Source organism: Scylla paramamosain, chromosome 20 (genome assembly GCF_035594125.1).
Source record: "Scylla paramamosain isolate STU-SP2022 chromosome 20, ASM3559412v1, whole genome shotgun sequence".
NCBI classification, from domain to species: domain Eukaryota; kingdom Metazoa; phylum Arthropoda; class Malacostraca; order Decapoda; family Portunidae; genus Scylla; species Scylla paramamosain.
Genome location: NC_087170.1, coordinates 11,216,495 through 11,236,494, shown reverse-complemented (window position 1 = coordinate 11,236,494; position 20,000 = coordinate 11,216,495). Strand labels below are relative to the sequence as shown.

Genomic DNA, 20,000 nt, shown 5'->3' with positions numbered 1-20,000 from the left:
CCTCTTTCGTAACTTTAACACGTATATGACAGCAGCTAAGTGTTATGAATGAAAACTATAAATAAAGCAAATGTTTCCTTAATCCCTGCCACTTAGACTACATGTAATGGAAAAGTCATAAACGGAAAGGTCAGCAGACATTGCGCTACATTTCCTGGAAAACGTTCATTAGCATTAACACTTCTAGCATTATTATCATCATTATTATTTCTACTATAATTACCGTTCTCATCACCACCATTATTATTATTATTATTATTATTATTATTATTGTTATTATTATTATTATTATTATTATTATTATTATTATTATTATTATCATTATTATTATTATCGTCATCATTGTCTTACTTATGTATTTTGAGGACCGTGACAATACAGACGAAAGATATGAATACTCCGTCACATAAAGAAAAGGAAAAAAAAGACGAGATTAAAGCAAAAGGAAAGATTATAAAACTCACTGCTTATTTCCATATTTCGTACTCTAAGTCAACCATAGTATTTTCTTTGCGACTGTTTTCTTAATTATGGATTCTTTTCTTGGGATGAGGACGGAGAGGAGAGACCAGGGTAAAAAGAACTAATTATTAATGCTAAACGTAAAATAAACAGGTAAATAAATAAATAAATAAATAAATAAATAAATAAATAAATAAATAAATAAACTAATCAAATAATATGCTACTTAAAAACACCACCTATTATTTTATCAAAGTTTAAGACTAAAAACACACAGAAAAAGTCTATGAAATTATCAAATAAATAAATAAATAAACAAATAAATAGATGATAGATGAATAAGTAAATAAATAAATAAATAAATAGCAAGATCGCTTAAGAAACACCACTTAATACCAAAGTTTAAGGTGTCGCATGGAAATTCAATATCAAAACACAAAAAAAGTTAAATAAAAAACTCAGCAACACAAAGAAATCCAACTAAACAAAGATCAACGCGTAAAGTTTAATAAGAAAAACAACACTGAGAAAAGCGTCCGTTCATACCAACTTTTCATCCTATTCTTTTCTTTTTTTTTCACATAAACACAAATATTTGCCGCGTCACGTGACCCGCGAGGCCTAGATGGTGTTGGCGTGTTGACCAAGCCTGCCAACCCGCGCCTCGTTTTCTTCTTTCATACCTTTCAACTTTTTTATAGACTCACGCGAACAAAGCAAAGAAGGTCAAGGGTCAGAAAATACACAAAAAAATATATAAAAGTGGTCGGTGAACGATACAAGAATGAGAGAGAGAGAGAGAGAGAGAGAGAGAGAGAGAGAGAGAGAGAGAGAGAGAGAGAGAGAGAGAGAGAGAGAGAGAGAGAGACGGGGGGAGAGGGGAAGGCGGATAGCGCACACAAAACAATATTTATCTATTGATTTCAGATTCAGCCTTGATTCTGAACTCTCTAAGTTGATTGTTTAAAGGGAAAAAATATACATGAAAAATCGGAAGACAAAATACAGTATAGATTGTTCCTGGGATTATGGTCTTCAGAATTCACACTATCCTTCCTTTTACTCCACTCCTGCAGGCGGCGCGGTGGTGGGGCGAGGGGGGGGTACTGCTGCCCAGAGTAAAGAGATGATAGTTTACAAAATAGTTCACACAGAAAAACATCAGATTAGTCCCTTTACCTGGCACATTCTTATTTGCTTCCTGGTTCATGCGGATCTCTTGTTATAAAGCATTTCATTAGCTCTTTTTCTTTTTTTTTATTTCATTAGTTCATGTATTAATTCTTACTTGATTACCGGTTATGAAATTCTCTGGCCTTTGTGGTGTTTCTTCTCAGGGTGTGTTATATACTGTTCGTACACTGAAGAGCTGCAAACTCACTCATTGATCTAAATTTTCGCGCCACAACGATGATGTCATATTGCGTCACATTCAGAAAAAGGAATGCTATTGAAAAAAATATTAAGAGTGAAATAAATTTTAAAAACTGATACAGACCGCATTTGAGCTTTCACGTAAATTCCAACCAAAAATTCCACGCACAAGGACTCCTCACTGAAAATTTCACCCAAATTAACAAACTCACCCTATGATAAACTCCTTCAGCCTGACCTAGCCAAACACATCATGACCTAACCTAACCTATCATGACCTAACCTATCATGATTTAACCTAACTTAACAAATCATGACCTAACCTAACCTAATCTAACATGACGTAACTTAACGCTGCCAATCACAACGTAACCTACCCTTATTTAAAATGGGGAGGATAATTTTTAAAGATATTAAGTTAGTATAATGTTACCGGTGAATTCTACCTGTGGGAACCTACACTAGAGACACTCACTGATTTCAAGGCTGCGAATCCTTCACTTCATAACCCACTAACCCCGTGGCGAGCCTTCAATACTTCCCAGCAGGGGGCAGCCACGATATTGGTCTCTAGGCGCGGTCTTACTCAACTCACGGAAATAGTGAAGATTCTATGTCCGGGGAAGAATTCGCTCAATGCGGCGTTAAGGGAAAGTTCTGCAAGCGCGTCTTAGCGGACCTCGAGATTTGCAGCGAGGGATTCCTGCCTTTGTGTGCTGAAGAAGTCACAAACATTTCACTTCTCTTCTCTTGCAACGTTCCAGATCACTACTTCATTCTTTAAGGGATTGCACAGGTTAGTGTGGAAAAGAAAAAGTAGTGTAGGTTAATAAGGAAAGAATAATTATATATCTGTGTTATGCAGCAGCTGAGGAAAGAGATATAAGAAGAATAAACTATTACGCCTACACGTGGCAGTCAGTCGCTGTATAAAGCAGGTCACAATATATTAACCTATCATCTCTATCCGCACCTCTATCTAATCTTTTACATCCATCTATTCACTCTGCACTGGCAACATGATTACTGAGTCTATTTCAGTCATCTACCACTTTATCTCTTCCTATTTCTGGCACAGGTAGATAAAGGACATAGAGAGGCAGGTTTATATAGGATTAATGTAGGACAGGAAAAAGGACAGATTAACAAAGAAAGGAAAGGAATGGACTGATTTTCCTATATGATGATATCTTTAAATGATCACTTCCTTTGTCACGATTAAAGAAATGCAGGCACGATAAAACTTGCTTAATTTTTATAATGTGCATGTTGCTGTGAGAGAAACATTGAATTTTTGCTTGTTTTTACGATGTCTCATGTCATCACCTCACTTTTACATTTGTCACGAAATAAAAGAACTGCAGACGCCCTAATTTGTGATGCTTTTCGTTAACATACGTGTTGCAGAAATCACAGCAACATTTTTTTTTTTTTCCTTTTTACAACATACTCAAATTGCTTCGTTTCCTGATAACTGATGTCATGAAACACTAAAATCGAGAACACGTCCTACTTCATGATTTCCTTCTGAACATACGTGTTGGAGTAAAAAAAAAAAAATTAATTACTGGCCTGTATTCTGGAACTCTTTGCAATATCACCATAACTATTTTCAAAGGCCACGGACATGATTAGTCGGATACTCAAGGGTGTTTCTCCTGTTAATAATATAGAAATCTCGTTATTCTGTCACTAGAACCATATAAACATCCTTTTAAAACCCGTGTAACTTCAAGTAGAGCCTTATGAAAGTAGTGGAGTTGCGGCGGGAAGTGTTTCTGAATGCGAACTATTTTCTAGCACATCAAATTCATAACTTCATTTATACATAATTATGTTGCGTAATAAGGAACTCACAGATACACTCACGATGCTGTACAGTGCGCTAAAGCCTGTCTCTGTAAAACACAAGCTCACATTCAAGGCGTCACACACATTCTAACCCTCCGCCACATGCACGTCTAACCCGGGATTTGCATACAGTTCTGGCCAGCAGTGGAGTAATATGCCAGGCTCGCCTCCACGGTGTGCTGCATTTTTCCCTCAATATCAAGTCCTCTGAGCTCCTGAGAATCTGTTAATTGTCGGGTTTTGTTAGGAGACTGGCAGCGCATCCGAGGAAAACAAACTGAGTGAAAACAACACACAGTGGAAGTGAGAACAAAAGATTACTCGACTTCTGAGTGTGAGTGTGTCTTTTATTTTACCATATTGAAGCTCTGTTAAAGTATGCATGTACTGGTCAGACGTGTGTGTGGGTTGTGGTGGATGAAATACGTCTTTATTTTGGCGTTTCGGCGAAGGATCTTCTTTATTCCTTTCCACTGAGGAAGAATGTTCGTCGAAATGTTACCAAAAATATCTCGTTCCATTCTGGGATTCCTCACCACCACAATCTAAAGCATTTATTTGTAACACACACACACACACACACACACACACACACACACACACACAGACACACACACACACACACACACACACACACACACACACACAGTCCGCTCTGCCACACATTTTCAAATCAAATCTGTCGTGTGGATAAAAATTGAAACTACGACATATGAAGGAATTACGTCTATCATTCAAAAGACACACACTTCACTTTATCGTCCCTTCTTGCATTATATTCACCAGACATCTTCCAGTCCCTCACGACGCTACAAATGATGATACACGAGGGAACTCCACCGTCTGGTATTCAAGAGTCACGCTACGCTCTGCCGTACTTTTTCATCATATTCAGCAAACATCCTCGAGTTTCTCCCAGCGCCACACGCCAACGTTTACCCACGGATGGCAGTAATGATACGCCAAGGAATCCAAACATCTATCAATGCTCCCAACGCATCCTTACGGCATTGGAGCATAAGGGCGCTTCCTCCATCCCTACTCCCCTCTCATTCAAAGCTCTCATCTTGGATCCTTTAAGCTGAATATACACACAGAAAACGGAGAAACTAGTGGGAGTCGTAGCGAACTCAAAGAAGTGGTGGAGATGAGACAACATGTACTAATAAACCAACAGAAATAACTTGAATGGGGTGACCAGCTTACCTTTGTGCGAGTCGCTGAGCTGCGTGAGGTCCTGAGACACGTCCTCGCGGCTGCTGTTCTTGGTGCTGAGCGAGGAGCACCCGTTGCTGAGCCCAGGGATGCGGTGCAGCGATGTGCTCTGAGCCGCGAACAGTGCAAGGGAGGAAGTTAGTTGATTTTGACAGTGGTGCAGTGACGGTTCGGCTCTCTCTCTCTCTCTCTCTCTCTCTCTCTCTCTCTCTCTCTCTCTCTCTCTCTCTCTCTCTCTCTTTCCCCAGCTCCAGCTCCACCCTATTCAGGTCAAATAAATGGATCATTCACGTCCCCTTCCACTCAGCGGCGTCCATCCAGTCACACGCACTAAGCTCCCCATCCTGCCCCCAGCCACCAGTCACAAGGGAGGGAGGAGCACGTCCGCCAAATTAACCTGAACACACTATAGCTTTGCCTGTAGATTATATCTGCATTCATCCATTCATACACACAATTTTAGAGTTTGAAATGAGTTGTATGAGGGAGATACATATATATACATAGAGAGAGAGAGAGAGAGAGAGAGAGAGAGAGAGAGAGAGAGAGAGAGAGAGAGAGAGAGAGAGAGAGAGAGAGACAGAGAGACAGACAGACAGACAGACAGACAGACAGACAGACAGACACGGACAGAGACATAGGACAAAAAGACACAAGACGGTAATAGAGATACATCTAGACCACCTGACACACAGCCAAACAAATTAAGACAATAAAACTAAAAAGAAAAAACAAGGTTCACGAATATTCGGGACGATGAAGACTTGAGACAGAGAAAAGCACACCCCACAAGCCACAACACACAAACCACGAGCCACTACCCACAATCCACAAGCCAGTCAACAATCCACACCCAAAAAATCACAATGACCCACAGTCCACCAACCAGTCCACAAGTTCAGCCCACAACCTACAGCAAAGTTCACAAGTTCAGGTTACAAATCTACAAACCAACAGTCTAAGTCCAGCAAGCGTCACCCACAAGCGTCACCCAACAAGCGTCACCCAACAAGCGTCACCCAACAAGCGTCACTCACCGAATAGTTTCCGTATCCCATATGGTCGCAGGAACACTGACAGCGCAGGATGTGGTCCTTGATGTCCTTAGGCAGGTCCTCCAGGCTCCTGCTGAGACGTGACCCCGCCGGAGGGATCTCGTGGGCGTAGACGTGGTTGTGGTGGGTGTATGGGGGGGCGTGGTGCGTATAGCTGCTGAGGCTGAGGTGGGAGTTGTTGACGCACGGGTGGGTGTGGGTGTGGGTGTGGTTGTCCGGCGGGCGGCCCAGGGCGGTGCTCAGTCTCTCCTCCAGGCTCAGCAACTTTGGGAGCTGCTGGGAGATTAGAGGTGAGGTGAGGTCAGGTGAGGTCAGGTTGTGTTTGGTTAAATTAGATTAGTTTAGGTTACGTTACTTTAGGTGAAGTGAGGTTAGGTTACCTTAGAGGTTAGGCTAGTTTAGGTTGGGTTAGGTTACGTTTGAGGTTAGGTGAGGTTAGGCTAGGTTAGGTTAGGTTTGAGATGGGAAGGGGAAGGAAGGAGAGTAAGAAGAAAAAGATATGTGTATTTGGGAAGACTACGCTGATGGAGAGAGAAAAAAAAAAAAAAATATGTATATATATATATATATATATATATATATATATATATATATATATATATATATATATATATATATATATATATATATATATATATATATATATATATGACTGTACGTCTGTACATCACTGCTTCCCGACCTTTTATTCATATATATATATATATATATATATATATATATATATATATATATATATATATATATATATATATATATATATATATATATATATATATATATATATATATATATATATATATATATATATATATATATATATATACTCGTATATATATATATATATATATATATATATATATATATATATATATATATATGTATATACATATATATATATATATATATATATATATATATATATATATATATATATATATATATATATATATATATATATATATATATATATATATGAATAAAAGGTCGGGAAGCAGTGATGTACAGACGTACAGTCATTAGGTCCATATAAAAACCACTCTAGCAATACTCGTAGTTTTTTAATTGATTTTTTTTTTTTTTTTTTTTGTGCAGCATTAAGTAAAGAATTTGTATTTTCTTTTTGCTGAATCTCATATACTGCAATTATTAAAATGTTACCAAAGGAGTAAAAAGATGCACATAAAAGAATTTGCATACCAAGAGAGTAATTAAAAATGTATTATCCGCAAAACGCTGTGTGAAGTCCATTGTAGAGGGCCTCAGCTTATGCCACTACTGCTCCTACTATTACTATGAAAAAGACGATGCTATTAATAGGAGTGATGTATGTATGTGTGAATGCTGATGTGATGTGTGGTGAGGCCTATACATGGCAGGATGGATATACTCTGAACGGAAGGATGATGTGTGTGTGTGTGTGTGTGTGTGTGTGTGTGTGTGTGTGTGTGTGTGTGTGTGTGTGTGTGTGTGTGTGTGTGTGTGTGTGTGTGTGCGTGTGTGTGCCTGCATTTCCCCACGGCTGCAATGCACATAATTTGATCTGCGCCCGGCCTATCCCATCTCCATACATCTCTCATTACCGAGCATCGTTATAAACTCATGAATATTCCCCTTTCTTTCCTCCTGCAGCCTGTGCCTCCGCCCACTCCAGATATCAATGCTGCTGCTGCTCGGCCGGATGACTTTCTACACTTTTTACTTTTTTTTTCTTCTCTCTCTCTCTCTCTCTCTCTCTCTCTCTCTCTCTCTCTCTCTCTCTCTCTCTCTCTCTCTCTCTCTCTCTCTCTCTCTCTCTCTCTCTTGCTGTATATTCATGGTCTCTTGTCCCTCCATCAGTCCTCGCCAGCAGATGCTTTGTCTATTCGTCTTCGTCTATTCACTGCATGAACCATTGGGAATATCTCTCTCTCTCTCTCTCTCTCTCTCTCTCTCTCTCTCTCTCTCTCTCTCTCTCTCTCTCTCTCTCTCTCTCTCTCGGGCCCACACGTCATGTATGTGATTAATTAATTCTATTTCCGGCCTCACTTCCGTCGATACACCTGCCGCCGCCACCTCCACCACCGCTGCCCACACCTGGCCTTGCGTGTCTTGGCGGGTGGGCTGCAGGGGCGCTCCGTCACCTCGCAGCTCACTCCCTGACAAAGGCCGTGACGGGGGCTGACACACACGCTTCACGATTAACCCTTCTCGAAGTTAATAAAAAGATTTGGTGTAAGTTAGGAATTTCACCATCAAAGGCACGAGTTAGGAAAAAGTGTAGTAGTTCAGTTTTCGTGTTTCTTGTTTCATAGCCAACGACCTTAAACGTTTCATCGTCGTGGTCTTACTCTTCAACAAGCTCTAGTACAAGTTCATGGGGTTTTCAAGTGCGTTTTCATGATTCTGATGAAAGTTCATGATTCTACACCATCAATGGGAAAATCACCCTTAGGAACCCCACTAATCATACATACTTGTGGTCTCTGAAACTAATAATGATGCAAGAACAAAGCGCTTTAACGACACGAGACTTTGTTTAGTAAAATCATCTAAGGTCACTTAAATAATCACATGAAGCTCAGCAACTCCACCTGTTTTTTTGGGGGAGGAGTGAAGTTATGCCATGTTAGGCGAGATTTAGTTAGCTCAGGTTATTTAATGTAACTTAACATAATCTTTCCCAGTCAAAAAAAAAGAAAAGAAAAGAAAAGTCTGTGGTGGATAAGCTTCTTGTGATCTGTTGAATGCAACAGCAACTGTCATATTATCACTGCCAGTTAATTACACATTCAGGGCAAGGTGACGAGAAGGACCCGGCTCTCCTCCTCACACTCGCTGCCCGCCAATCACGAGCCGCAAGGAGGTCATGGGAGCGGGGCTGACTAGGCTGACACACAGGTTGAGGGTGGATGGCGATGGATTCACTGACGGAGTGACTTCGGTGCGGTAATAACAAAGTAATATGGCGCCAGAAAACTAAACGTCTATGATTGCAAATTAATTTAAAGTAAGTGAAAAGATCCTCAAAGTGAAATTACAGTTTATGGATTAGTAACATTACGACTTTAAGCTTATGGAGGACACTGGTTTCATTACGGTTTCAGTGTCGGTGGTGTGTGCCGCTGGCAGGTGCGGTGCATCGCTCGTGTGGTGTCAACACACACACACAGGCCCTCGCATCGGGGTGATATATTACTACTAACAGTCACACCAACACGCGCCGCTCACAGGGCTCGGTGACACGAGGCGAAGCGAGGCAGCGGCGGCAGGGCGGCGACGACTGTGACATTTTCATCTATAGTCTATACTATTTAATTATTCGTTGATATGCCATTCATCCTGAACTGTTCCACGCTGTGCATGTGATGCTACGCTACAATATGGCCATCAGCTTAAAAAACACTCCGCACCTCACTACACACATACACAAAACACACACAAAACACACACACACACACACACACACACACACACACACTACCAATACTCACCGAACAATCGGAGGAGGCCCGCCCCCTGTACAGGTCATGGGTGGGGTGAGCCTCGTGGGCGGCGTGGGAGTGGACCGGGGCCTCCTGGCGGGGTGGGCAGTAGTCCCAAGGGCAGGGAGGGGGCGGCTCGCTGGTGCCCCGGCAGCTGGGGTCGGGGCAGGCACAGGGGGGCGGCGCCGCGTAACTACAGGAGAGGCATTCCCCCACATCATCCTCCCCCCAGTCCCCAGGGGGCGTCGCGGGGCGCTGGTGGGCGGAGTAGGGCGAAAAGGCGCTACAATGGAGGTTGGGGTCCCCGGAGCACAGGTCGGGGTGGCAGCCGGGGCAGCCTGGCTCGCTGCATATGTCGTCCCTGGGCTGGACGGGTGGCGGGGTGGCGGGCGGCGGGCAGCAGGGGCGGCTGGCGGGGGCGCGGTAAGAGCGGGGCAGCGTGTGGCTCACCACATCCAGCCCCACCACCGCCCGTCCACGCCGCGCCCCGCCCCGCCCCGTCACCAACTCCATGCCTCCTGCTGACGCCGCCCTTCTTGCTGCCTCCGCCTCGCCGCCCGCACAAGCCGTCAACTGCGCTCGTCGTCGAGGCGAGCAGCGCGGCGCCGTCTTACCACCATGGACGCGCGGCAGCCACGACACGCACCACCCACACGCTCATCAGCACGCCCAGCCTCGCCTGCTGCGTGTCTGCGGCGCCTCGACTATCGCACACACAACACTTTGGGTCATCAATCACAACCACAAGTCTCGCTTCACCGCTGTGCTAAGGCTACCCACACCTCGCCGCACCGCGACACCCTCACTGTGCGACCCGCAACACCACACACTGCAACACAACCGCTTTCTGGAAAGAAACAAGAAAAAAGGCATTACTATGACAGAAAGGAAAAGATTTTATGCATTCATAAAAGCAATGAAATGCAACATACAGAATCACATGACTGCACCAAAATATGTGTGTGTGTGTGTGTGTGTGTGTGTGTGTGTGTGTGTGTGTGTGTGTGTGTGTGTGTGTGTGTGTGTGTGTGTGTGTGTGTGTGTGTGTGTGTGTGTGTGTGTGTGTGTGTGTGTGTGTGTGTGTGTGCGTGTGTGTGCTGCAATCACGTTCTCTTCAAAAAGATGAACCGAGTCTTGGTTGGTTCTGATGCGGCCTCAGAGTTTCCACCCATTCCTCAGCCTCCCTCGCCCCCACCAGCAGACAGCCATCCTTCATTACTTTTTCAGTCTGTCTCGCTCGCTCCCAACTAATTTCCAAAGACGCCAGAAGCGATGAATCTTGCGGGGCGATAATTATCCGAAACCCCTCCACCGATACAGGCAGCGCGCGTCGCTCCTCATGTGTAATCTGTACGCGACACACGCCTGGGAAATGCACGGCCTAATTTCTGCCCGGCAAGAACACGCGCCACGGGCCACACTCGCTGACACACTGGGCGGCATCACCAAACATTTCGGCGTCTTATCTCGACTGCAGGCTCTAGTGGAAGTTGTAAGGATTTTCAAGCGTGTTTCCATGATTGTAGTGATAGTTTAACATGAATTCTACATCAGCAATATAGAAAACAGCCATGAGAATCCGACCGATTATCTCTGGGACCCTAAAAACTTGTCCTTGTGAAAGAGTGAAACGCTGAAGAATAATGCAAAATGCAGGGAAGTCTCAGATCAGTGCAGACTTATTCCTTATCGGTAGTCAGGTTAATGAGGAGGCGAGAAGGATCAGCTGCATGCAAACTGGACTTCCTTCCTACATTTATTCGTCTTTATGATTTAAGCTTCTGATCTCATACGAGTTTACACGTTTTTTAAATCAGAAGAGTAATGGAGAGAGAGAGAGAGAGAGAGAGAGAGAGAGAGATTTTACAGGAAACGGACTGACACAAATATCGACAGACAAACTGACACGGAATATGAAACAAAGTACACACACACATACACATACACACATACACACACACACACACACACACACACACACTCACACACACACACACACAAAAGATGACAGGAACGTTGACAAACAAAGACAAAGAGGGACATCGGCTGAGAGAGAGAGAGAGAGAGAGAGAGAGAGAGAGAGAGAGAGAGAGAGAGAGAGAGAGAGAGAGAGAGAGAGAGAGAGAGAGAGACATCCTTCCGCCTTGCTCCACTCCTTTCCTCTCCCATTTCACTTTCATTTGTTCTATTTCCTTCCCCACTCTCAGGTGTCTGACCACCTTAATTCCCGAGTAAACGGAAGGTCAGGTACGGAGGAGGAGGAGGAGGAGGAGGAGGAGGAGGAGGAGGAGAAATGAAAAGCATCAGGAAAACGAAATGAAAGAAAAAGAAGAAGAAGAAGAAGAAGAAGAAGAAGAAGAAGAAGGAAAAAAGAAAGAAAGAAAGAAAAAAGACAAGAATGAGAACTAAGACGAGAACGCAGAAGAATAAAAAAAAAGGAAAGACGCCAAGAAATATGAGAATGACGACGAGGAGGGAAAAAATACAAGAACCAGAAAAAAATAAAAAATAAAAAAGACAAGACAAGAAAAGGAGGAAGAAGACGAGGAGAAGAAGAAGAAGGAGGACAAAAAGGGACTTAGAGCAATACTTCCTTCTCTCTGAACCAACTCCCTTTTTCTGACTTGGACTTAATTTGAGGGGGAAAAAGGGGAAAATGAAAAAAGATGAGTCCAGTGAGAGCTTTTTCCTTTGCCAGTATTATGGAAATGTGGATTGGAAGAGGGACGAGGCTATTTGAATATTTCTGAATACCTGTGGTCGTAGGTATTGTGGTGGTAGAAGTAGTAGTAATAGTAGAAGTAGTAGTAGTAGTAGTAGTAGTAGTAGTAGTAGTAGTAGTAGTAGTAGTAGTAGTAGTAGTAGTAGTAGTAGTAGTAGTAGTAGTAGTAGCAATTTATGTTAAGGAAGGTGATAAAATAATATGTTTGTCCAAAGGAAATGAATAATAAAAAGTAATACGAAAATAACAGGAAAAGGGAAAAGGAGAGAAAGGAAGGACAACATGCGTAACTTCAAAATGTGTGTGTGTGTGTGTGTGTGTGTGTGTGTGTCTCCCAGCGAGGTGTAACGAGGCTCTCACAATACTCACTCCTCACCACTCATTCCATCCTGGTTACGAGTGTTGGTGTGGCTGGGCGAGGTGCAAGGAGAGCAGCCCCATCACCTCCACCTCCTCCACCTCCACTCCACTACTCCACTTCCCTACTTCCTACCTTCCTCCACCTTTACCATCTTCCTTGCCTCCAGTTTTCTTTTCTTCCTTTATTTCTTCATTCCTTTATTTCTCCACCAGTTAACGTCCTTTTTTGTTTTTCATTCCTCCCTTCTTTCCTTTCCTTTGTTCCTTCATCACTCCACTAGTTCCCTTCCTTCCCTCCTTCCTTCTTTCCACTTAATTCCTCCCTTCTCTTTCTTCCTTCTTTCCTTCCTTCCTTCGTCCCTCCACTAACTCCCTTCCTTCCTTCCTTCCATCCCATTCCTCCTTCCTTTCTTCATTACTTCATTCTTTCCTTTTCCAGCTACGTTTCTTCACTACATCCTTCCTCCCTTCTTTCCTTTCTCCACCTCTTCCTTCTTTAGCCGTCCCCACTCCCTCTTTCAGTTCCTCCTTTCTTCCTCCGCCATTTGTCTCCTGCAGCACCTTCCTTCCTTCCTTCATTCCTTCTTTTTTTTCTTCCTTCCTGCACCAGCTCCCTTCCTTCACATCTTTCTTCCTTTTTTCATCTACCATCGTTCACCTCCATTTTCCTTCTTTTCCCTCCCTTCTTCCTTCCTCATTTCCACTTTATTCCTCTACCTTTCTTCCTTCCTTCCTCTCGTTTTCCTTTTTTTTTTCCTGTTACTATTCCTTTTATACTTTTTTTTTTCTCCACTTCCCTAAAATAAACTACTACTACTACTACTACTACTACTAATACTACTAAATCTACGGCTTTCTTCCACATAACTGCCTCCCTCCATCCACCTCCACTACGTTTCTTCTTCCTCGTTATACATAAATGGCTTTTCCTTCCTCTCTCCTCCTTTATCTATTTTCTATCTCCTTCTATTCTCTATTGCCTCTCTCCTATTCTCCGCTTGCTTGTTTTCACTTCCCTTACCTTTCTCTCTCTCTCTCTCTCTCTCTCTCTCTCTCTCTCTCTCTCTCTCTCTCTCTCTCTCTCTCTCTCTCTCTCTCTCTCTCTCTCTCTCTCTCTCTCTCTCTCTCCTTCCGTTACTTCACTGTTCTTGCCTCTTCTCTCTCCTCTTTTACCTTCCTTATCTTCTCTTCCTCCCACTCTCTTTACTTCTCAGTTTCTTATTTTCCTCTTAGGTTATCGTTCCTCTTTCTTTTTCTACTATTTTTTTCTACTAATTTTCATCACCTTACTACTTCTTCCCATCCCATTATTTGTTTTCTCCACTGCCTTCCTTTTTCATTTTTATTCTCTTATGCCTTATTTATCTCCTTCCTTAACTCTCCAGCTTTCACTCCCTTCATTCGCTTCCACCTGCCTATTTGGAATACAGCTACCTAGTACTCAAAATACCTAGTACTCAAAATAAAAGGCCATTAAAAATCTCTCGCATAAAAAAAAGACACTCAGAAATATCTATGAAATCCTAGAATAGCAGAACGAACGCGGCAGATCATTATTGGTGAGGTTAGGTGAGGTTAGCTTAAGTTAGGTTAGGTTAGGTTAGGTTAGGTTAGGTTAGGTTAGGTTAGGGCATGTTAGGTTAGGTTAGGTTAGGTTATGAAAAGTTAGATTAGTTGAGTGAATTTAGGTAAGGTTACGTTAGGTTAGGTTACATTAGGTTACAGTAGGTTTAGGTAGGTTAGGTTGGGTTAGGTTAAGTCATTATCAAGTGAGGTTATGTTAGGGTTAGTTCAGGTTAAGGTTAGTTCAGGTGAGTGAAGTAAGGTGAGGTTGCGTTAGGTTAGGCTGGGTTACATTAGCTTACGGTAAGATTGAGCAGGTTAGGGTGTGTTGGGAAGTGAGGTTAAGTTGGGTTAAGTTAGGTTAGGTTAAGTCAGATTAAGTTAAGTTAGATTACATTTCTAAGAACATAAGAAAAGGGAAGCAGCAGGATCTTTGTTACCCCTCCTATATAAAAATAATAAAATAACAAAATAAAAAAAAAAAATCAAATCAGTCCTGCACGTGGTAGGCCCTGTATTAAACATCCCTGTCTATTTCTACCTATCAACCTCATCCATAAATTTATCTAATCCTCTTTCAAAGCTCCCTCATGACAGCACCAACAACCTGATTACTGAGTTCATACCATTCACCTACCACTCTTTCCCTTCTTCTTCCCCTACACCGGCACGCCCCAGTCCTGAGTCCCATCCCTTCGTTCCTCACCGCGGCACCTGTTTGAGCTACGCCAGGTGCAGAAGTTGGGGTATTGTGGTGCTCACGGCAGGTTCGTGACTATGCTGAGCGAGAGAGAGAGAGAGAGAGAGAGAGAGAGAGAGAGAGAGAGAGAGAGAGAGAGAGAGAGAGAGAGAGAGAGAGAGAGAGAGAGAGAGAGAGAGAGAGAGAGAGAGAGAGAGAGAGAGAGAGAGAGAGAGAGGATGATGTAAAAGATAAGAGACAGGAAGGAAGAAAGGAAAGGGTAGAAGAAAAAAGAGAAGAGCAGAATTAGAAAGGGGAGGTGGAAGGTAAAAAGAGAAAAGGATAAATAAAAAAGCAAGAAAGGATAAAGGAAGTGAAGGATAAAGGAAAAGAATAAAAGGAACCGAAGTAAGAGCGGAAGATGGAATGAAAGATGGGAGAAAGAGAGGAAAAGGAAGAGAAGAGTTGGATGTAATGGAAAAATAGGAAGAAGGAAAGAAAAGGAAAAAAAATAAGAAAAGGAGAGAGATGTGAAATAGAAGGTGAGATAGAGGGAAAAGAAATGGGAGGAGAGGAAAAAAAGGGAAAAAATAACATTAGGAAGAAGGAAAAAAGAGAAAGAATGGAAGGAGATGAAAAAAGAGAAATAGAAGAAATGAGAAAGATAGAAGCGATAAAATATGAACTGAAATTGAAAGAAGAGATGGAATAGGAGGAAGAGGATAAGAGAAAGGGGGGCACAGATAAGAAAAGAGAAGGAAAAGGAAGAAAAAGAAGAAGGAAGGAAGAAGGAAAAAGGGGAAAACGGAGAGAAAGAAGAGAAAGAGGGGAGGAAAGAGGAGGAAAAAGAGAAAGAGAAGAGAGAGGGAGGAACAGAAGAGGAAATGGAGACAAAAACTGATAATTGGAAAAAAAAAAAAGAAGGGGAGGGAGAGGAAAATAAAGGGGATGGGAGGTGTTCTGAGAAGAGTAAACAAGAAGGGGAGGAGAAAGGGGAAGACGAGGTAGAAACTGTAACAAAGAAGGTGAGGGGAGGGAGAATGCGAGGGAGGAACAAGGGGAGGGGAGAGAAAGAAGGGAAGGGGGTGAGAAAATATGAGAGGAGAGAGCGTTCGGAGATGGGTAAACAAGGGGAGAAGGAGAAGAAAAGGGAGAAGCGAGCCGGAGAGAAAGAGAGGGCAGGAGAGAGAAGAATAACACCACACCACACACCACAGACCACACACCACACAGCACCACACATTCCACACCACTACACTCCAATCCTTGTCTCCTTCATCTCCCTTTATCTTCTCCTATTCTCTCTTACCCCCATTTCTCGTAACGCCTTGTCTCTCTCTCCCATTCCATATCCTCTACTCCATACAGTACCATTCCACATCACACTACACCACAGCACACCACACAGCCTCCCATTCTATTTTCCTCCACTCCACCGCAGCACCACACCACCACCACCACACACCCCCACGCCAAGGATCATGTCATTATGCAGTCAGTGAGGCTCCTGCTCCTAACTCGACTCCTAACTTTCTCCCTAACTCTCCTGCCCTCCTTCATTCATCTGGTGAAGGGCGCCCATCTCCCTTAGACTCTCCTTTCCTTAACCTCAAAAGAGAGAAAGGGAAGGAAAAAACGACCAATTTAATGAAAAGTTTAATTAATGGTGAGTAGCAGAAGGGAACATCCTTTAATTTGGGGGCATGAGATGGTGTGTGGGTGGAGGGAGTGGCGTGGGGGGAAGGGGCCGGCTGACGAAGGATCCATGTACATAAATTTGCCTAAAATAATTAACATTTTTTATACAAGTCCCCCGTGCAACGTTATTCACGAGGAAATTGTGGAAAGTCAGGGGTAGAGGTGCTGGTGGAGTACTTGAGTGTGTACGATCCACCTCCACCTCCTGGTCCACTTGTGCTTCTCTTCATCACGCCTCACTTCAGTATCATTTTAGTTCCCTGGGCGATTTTTCCACTCCTCGCCACCTCAGCCCGCCTCGCCTCGCCTCACCGCCTTCCCTTCGCTCCCAGTGCCTTCATTTCACTCCTCTCACGTCTTCTTGCCTTCCTCTTACCTCTAATCTACCTTCGCCTCCTTCCCTCTGCCTCCCTTCCCCTTTCCACTTGCCTACCTTGATGTTACCACTTTCATACTTTCCCATAACCCATCTCCCTCCCTCCAGTCTATCATTACTTCCCTTCCCTTTTTAATATTCTTCCTTCTACCTCCCTCCTTTTTCCCACCTTCCTATCTCCTATCTTTCTTTATCTCCCTCTCTCTTTTTTTTTTCATTTTCCCTCTACCTCCATCCCTCCTATCTTTACCTCAGTCCCTCTCTCAACCTCTTTCCCTCTGTTCCCCTCCATATTTTTCTCCCTCCCATCTACCTTCACCTCCTCCACTCCTTCCTTCCCTCTACTTGAAAACACTGGTAAAGAAACAACTTTGCCGTGTGATATGGCTGAGGAATACATTACACGTTATAATTCACTGCGCTGTCATTACTATTCAGCTTCCCTACCTCCTCTCCCTCTCCCTCTCCCCCCATTACTTCACGGAGCAGTCTGGGGGAAGAATACATTACGGCATATTAATTATTTTGCTCAGCCTTGACTGTCCTACCATTAAGCATTCACATTTACTCTATCTCTCGTATCTCTTTCCTTTCCTTCCATCCCTTAGAAAGAAAACGTAAATGAGGGTGCTACTTTACAGGGTGGAAGAATACATAGCGTGGTAGGCCCTGATTATTACTCACCATTACTAAACTTCTGAATCTACGTGTGTGTCTTCACCTCCTTCTATCTCTAAAAATCGCGCTGAGGGAACTACTTAAGGATGTGGTATGGCGGAAGAATGTATTACTAGGGCACCATACTTCATCTCTCTCTCTCTCTCTCTCTCTCTCTCTCTCTCTCTCTCTCTCTCTCTCTCTCTCTCTCTCTCTCTCTCATTAAAGATCGCGGTGAACTACTTATCAACATGGTATGGCGGAGGAATACATAACTAGGCCACCATACTTCATACTCTCTCTCTCTCTCTCTCTCTCTCTCTCTCTCTCTCTCTCTCTCTCTCTCTCTCTCTCTCTCTCTCTCTCTCTCTCTCATCAAAGATCGGTGAGAGGGAACTGCTTCGCGGCGCAATCTGGCTGGCTGGCGGAGGGATACATTACAAATCAAGGTAAGTGGGGTGTGAGGAAATACAAGTCACTTCATTCTCCCTTAATTAATTCCCCGGCGGGACCAGATGAACGCGCCGTTAGGGATCCGCTGCGGCAGTTTCCAGTCCTCGGAGCTAGCTGGCTGGCTGGCTAGGTAGCTGGGTGAGGGCCGCCTGCTGCATCATCGCGTTTTCTGCCGCTAATGAAGTAACGCGGGGACAGTTTGTAAAGGGATGAAGGACTCTCTTGTTCCTCGGCTTTGTTTCCTTTTCAGCCTGGAATGAATGACTCCTTACGGCACGCTACACTTTTGGAGTAGCGGGATTACTATTAAAGGAACGCCGGATAACTTCATTCTTCCTCTACTGTTTAAGGGATATATTGTATTTTTAGCTATTAAAGTAACGTGTGATTTTTACATTCCATATATATATATATATATATATATATATATATATATATATATATATATATATATATATATATATATATATATATATATATATATATATATATATATATATATATATATACGTGAAAAAAAAAACTGTTCAAGAGATACTAGAAGTTATTTTTAGGTACAAAGGCTAATTTTGAAGCAGGTGTGACAGGTTGAATTAAGGAGACTATTTGCACCTGAGGGAGACTGTGCGATGGGAGGAATTATTTATGAAGTAAGGCAACATTATTTTTTTTCCTCCATATCTCTTCAAAATGCAGGAAAAAAAAGTTAAGAGTAATTTTCTTTCATTTTATCCTTTCCGTCACCATTTCCTTCCTAACATGAGGAAGACTACTAAGTAATATTAGTTTTAAGTAACGGACATTATTTTTGAAATAAGAGGCCATCACTGAAATGAAGCAGAATTCTTCTTTTTTCTGTTCCTCTTCAATTTCCTTTCATCATTTTCCCCCTTCCTTTCTCTCTCTCTCTCTCTCTCTCTCTCTCTCTCTCTCTCTCTCTCTCTCTCTCTCTCTCTCTCTCTCTCTCTCTCTCTCTCTCTTGTACTTCCAAAATTTGCTCTCATCACCGTCACAATCATTCCTTTTAACCACCACCACCACCACCACCACCACCACCACCACACTCCCCAATGTCACAACCTGCTGGTGAAATGTTTACAATGGTCACTACAAGTTCACAGCTCCTCTTCCTTCTCCTTCTCCTCTTCTTCCTCCTCCTTCCCCATCCTCCTCCTCCTCCTCCTCTTCCTCTTTCTCCTCTTTCTTCCTAACCAACTTTTAAGTTATTCAAGTTAACCTCGTACACCTTTCCAAATTATCCTCCTCCTCCTCCTCCTCCACCTCTTCCTCCGAAGACTCCTTCAAGTTATACCAAATTTTCCTTGCCCTCTTCCTCCTATCTCCTCTTCCTGGTAGCTGTTCTTCCTATATATTCTATTTATTCTATTATATTCCTATTCCTATTCTATTCCTATGTACTCGTATTCCTCCTCCTCCTCCTCCTCCTCCTCCCAGGGTGCACCACATATCACCTCTTTTTAACACATTCAAGGTCATGCTAATCATCCACCTGCACCCCTCCAGCTAACCCCAAGGGAGAAAGGGATGTTTTCTGCAGTCTCCCCCGTGAGCTGAGTGTTGCTGGCTGTGTGGGAGTGCGGCGAGGTGCAGAGTGGAGCGTCAGTGTGGATTGTGCCTGATGTAAGTGTGGATCTTAAGTATACGTGACGTGAAGCACCGCGCCACTTTGTATGAATGGTTTAAGTGCTGTGTTTTGGTGTTAAGAGCGTAATTTCAACACATATTTCTCCTTTGTATAAATATTCGTACAGCCTTGCACCGTCATCAGCACTACTACTACTACTACTACTATTACTACTATTACTACTGCTATTATCATCACTCTTTCTCCCTCTCCCTCTCTAACCATCCAACGGTGCCCCAACTACCACCATCACCACAATACCGTAACACCACCACTGCCACACCACCTCCACCACTACAATCACCACTTCATTCATTCATCACCATCATCACCATCAAGAGTTCCTTCACACGTTCACCATCATCATTATTCCTCTCTTCTCCTCAGCTTCCCCTCCACACAACTGCCCCTGCCTCGTGTTGTTAT

At 43.1% G+C, this 20,000-nt stretch overlaps 1 protein-coding gene across 6 annotated transcripts in view; it reads right to left on the bottom strand.

Moving 5' to 3' along the window:
• Window positions 1-20,000, bottom strand: part of LOC135110315 (dipeptidase 1-like) — a 253,555-nt gene that overhangs the window by 165,837 nt on the left and 67,718 nt on the right. For 5 of the 6 annotated variants that reach the window (XR_010273185.1, XM_064022530.1, XM_064022528.1 and 2 more), the window contains exons 2-4: window positions 9,431-10,268; window positions 5,940-6,233; window positions 4,894-5,011 (exon numbers count right to left, since the gene is read on the bottom strand). Coding sequence is in view for 5 of the 6 variants with exons in the window: in XM_064022530.1 (XP_063878600.1) it covers window positions 4,894-5,011; window positions 5,940-6,233; window positions 9,431-9,934 (916 nt within the window). In the remaining variant the exon portion in view is untranslated. The remainder of the gene's footprint in view (window positions 1-4,893; window positions 5,012-5,939; window positions 6,234-9,430; window positions 10,269-20,000) is intronic. The other variant, XM_064022532.1, reaches the window with a different exon arrangement.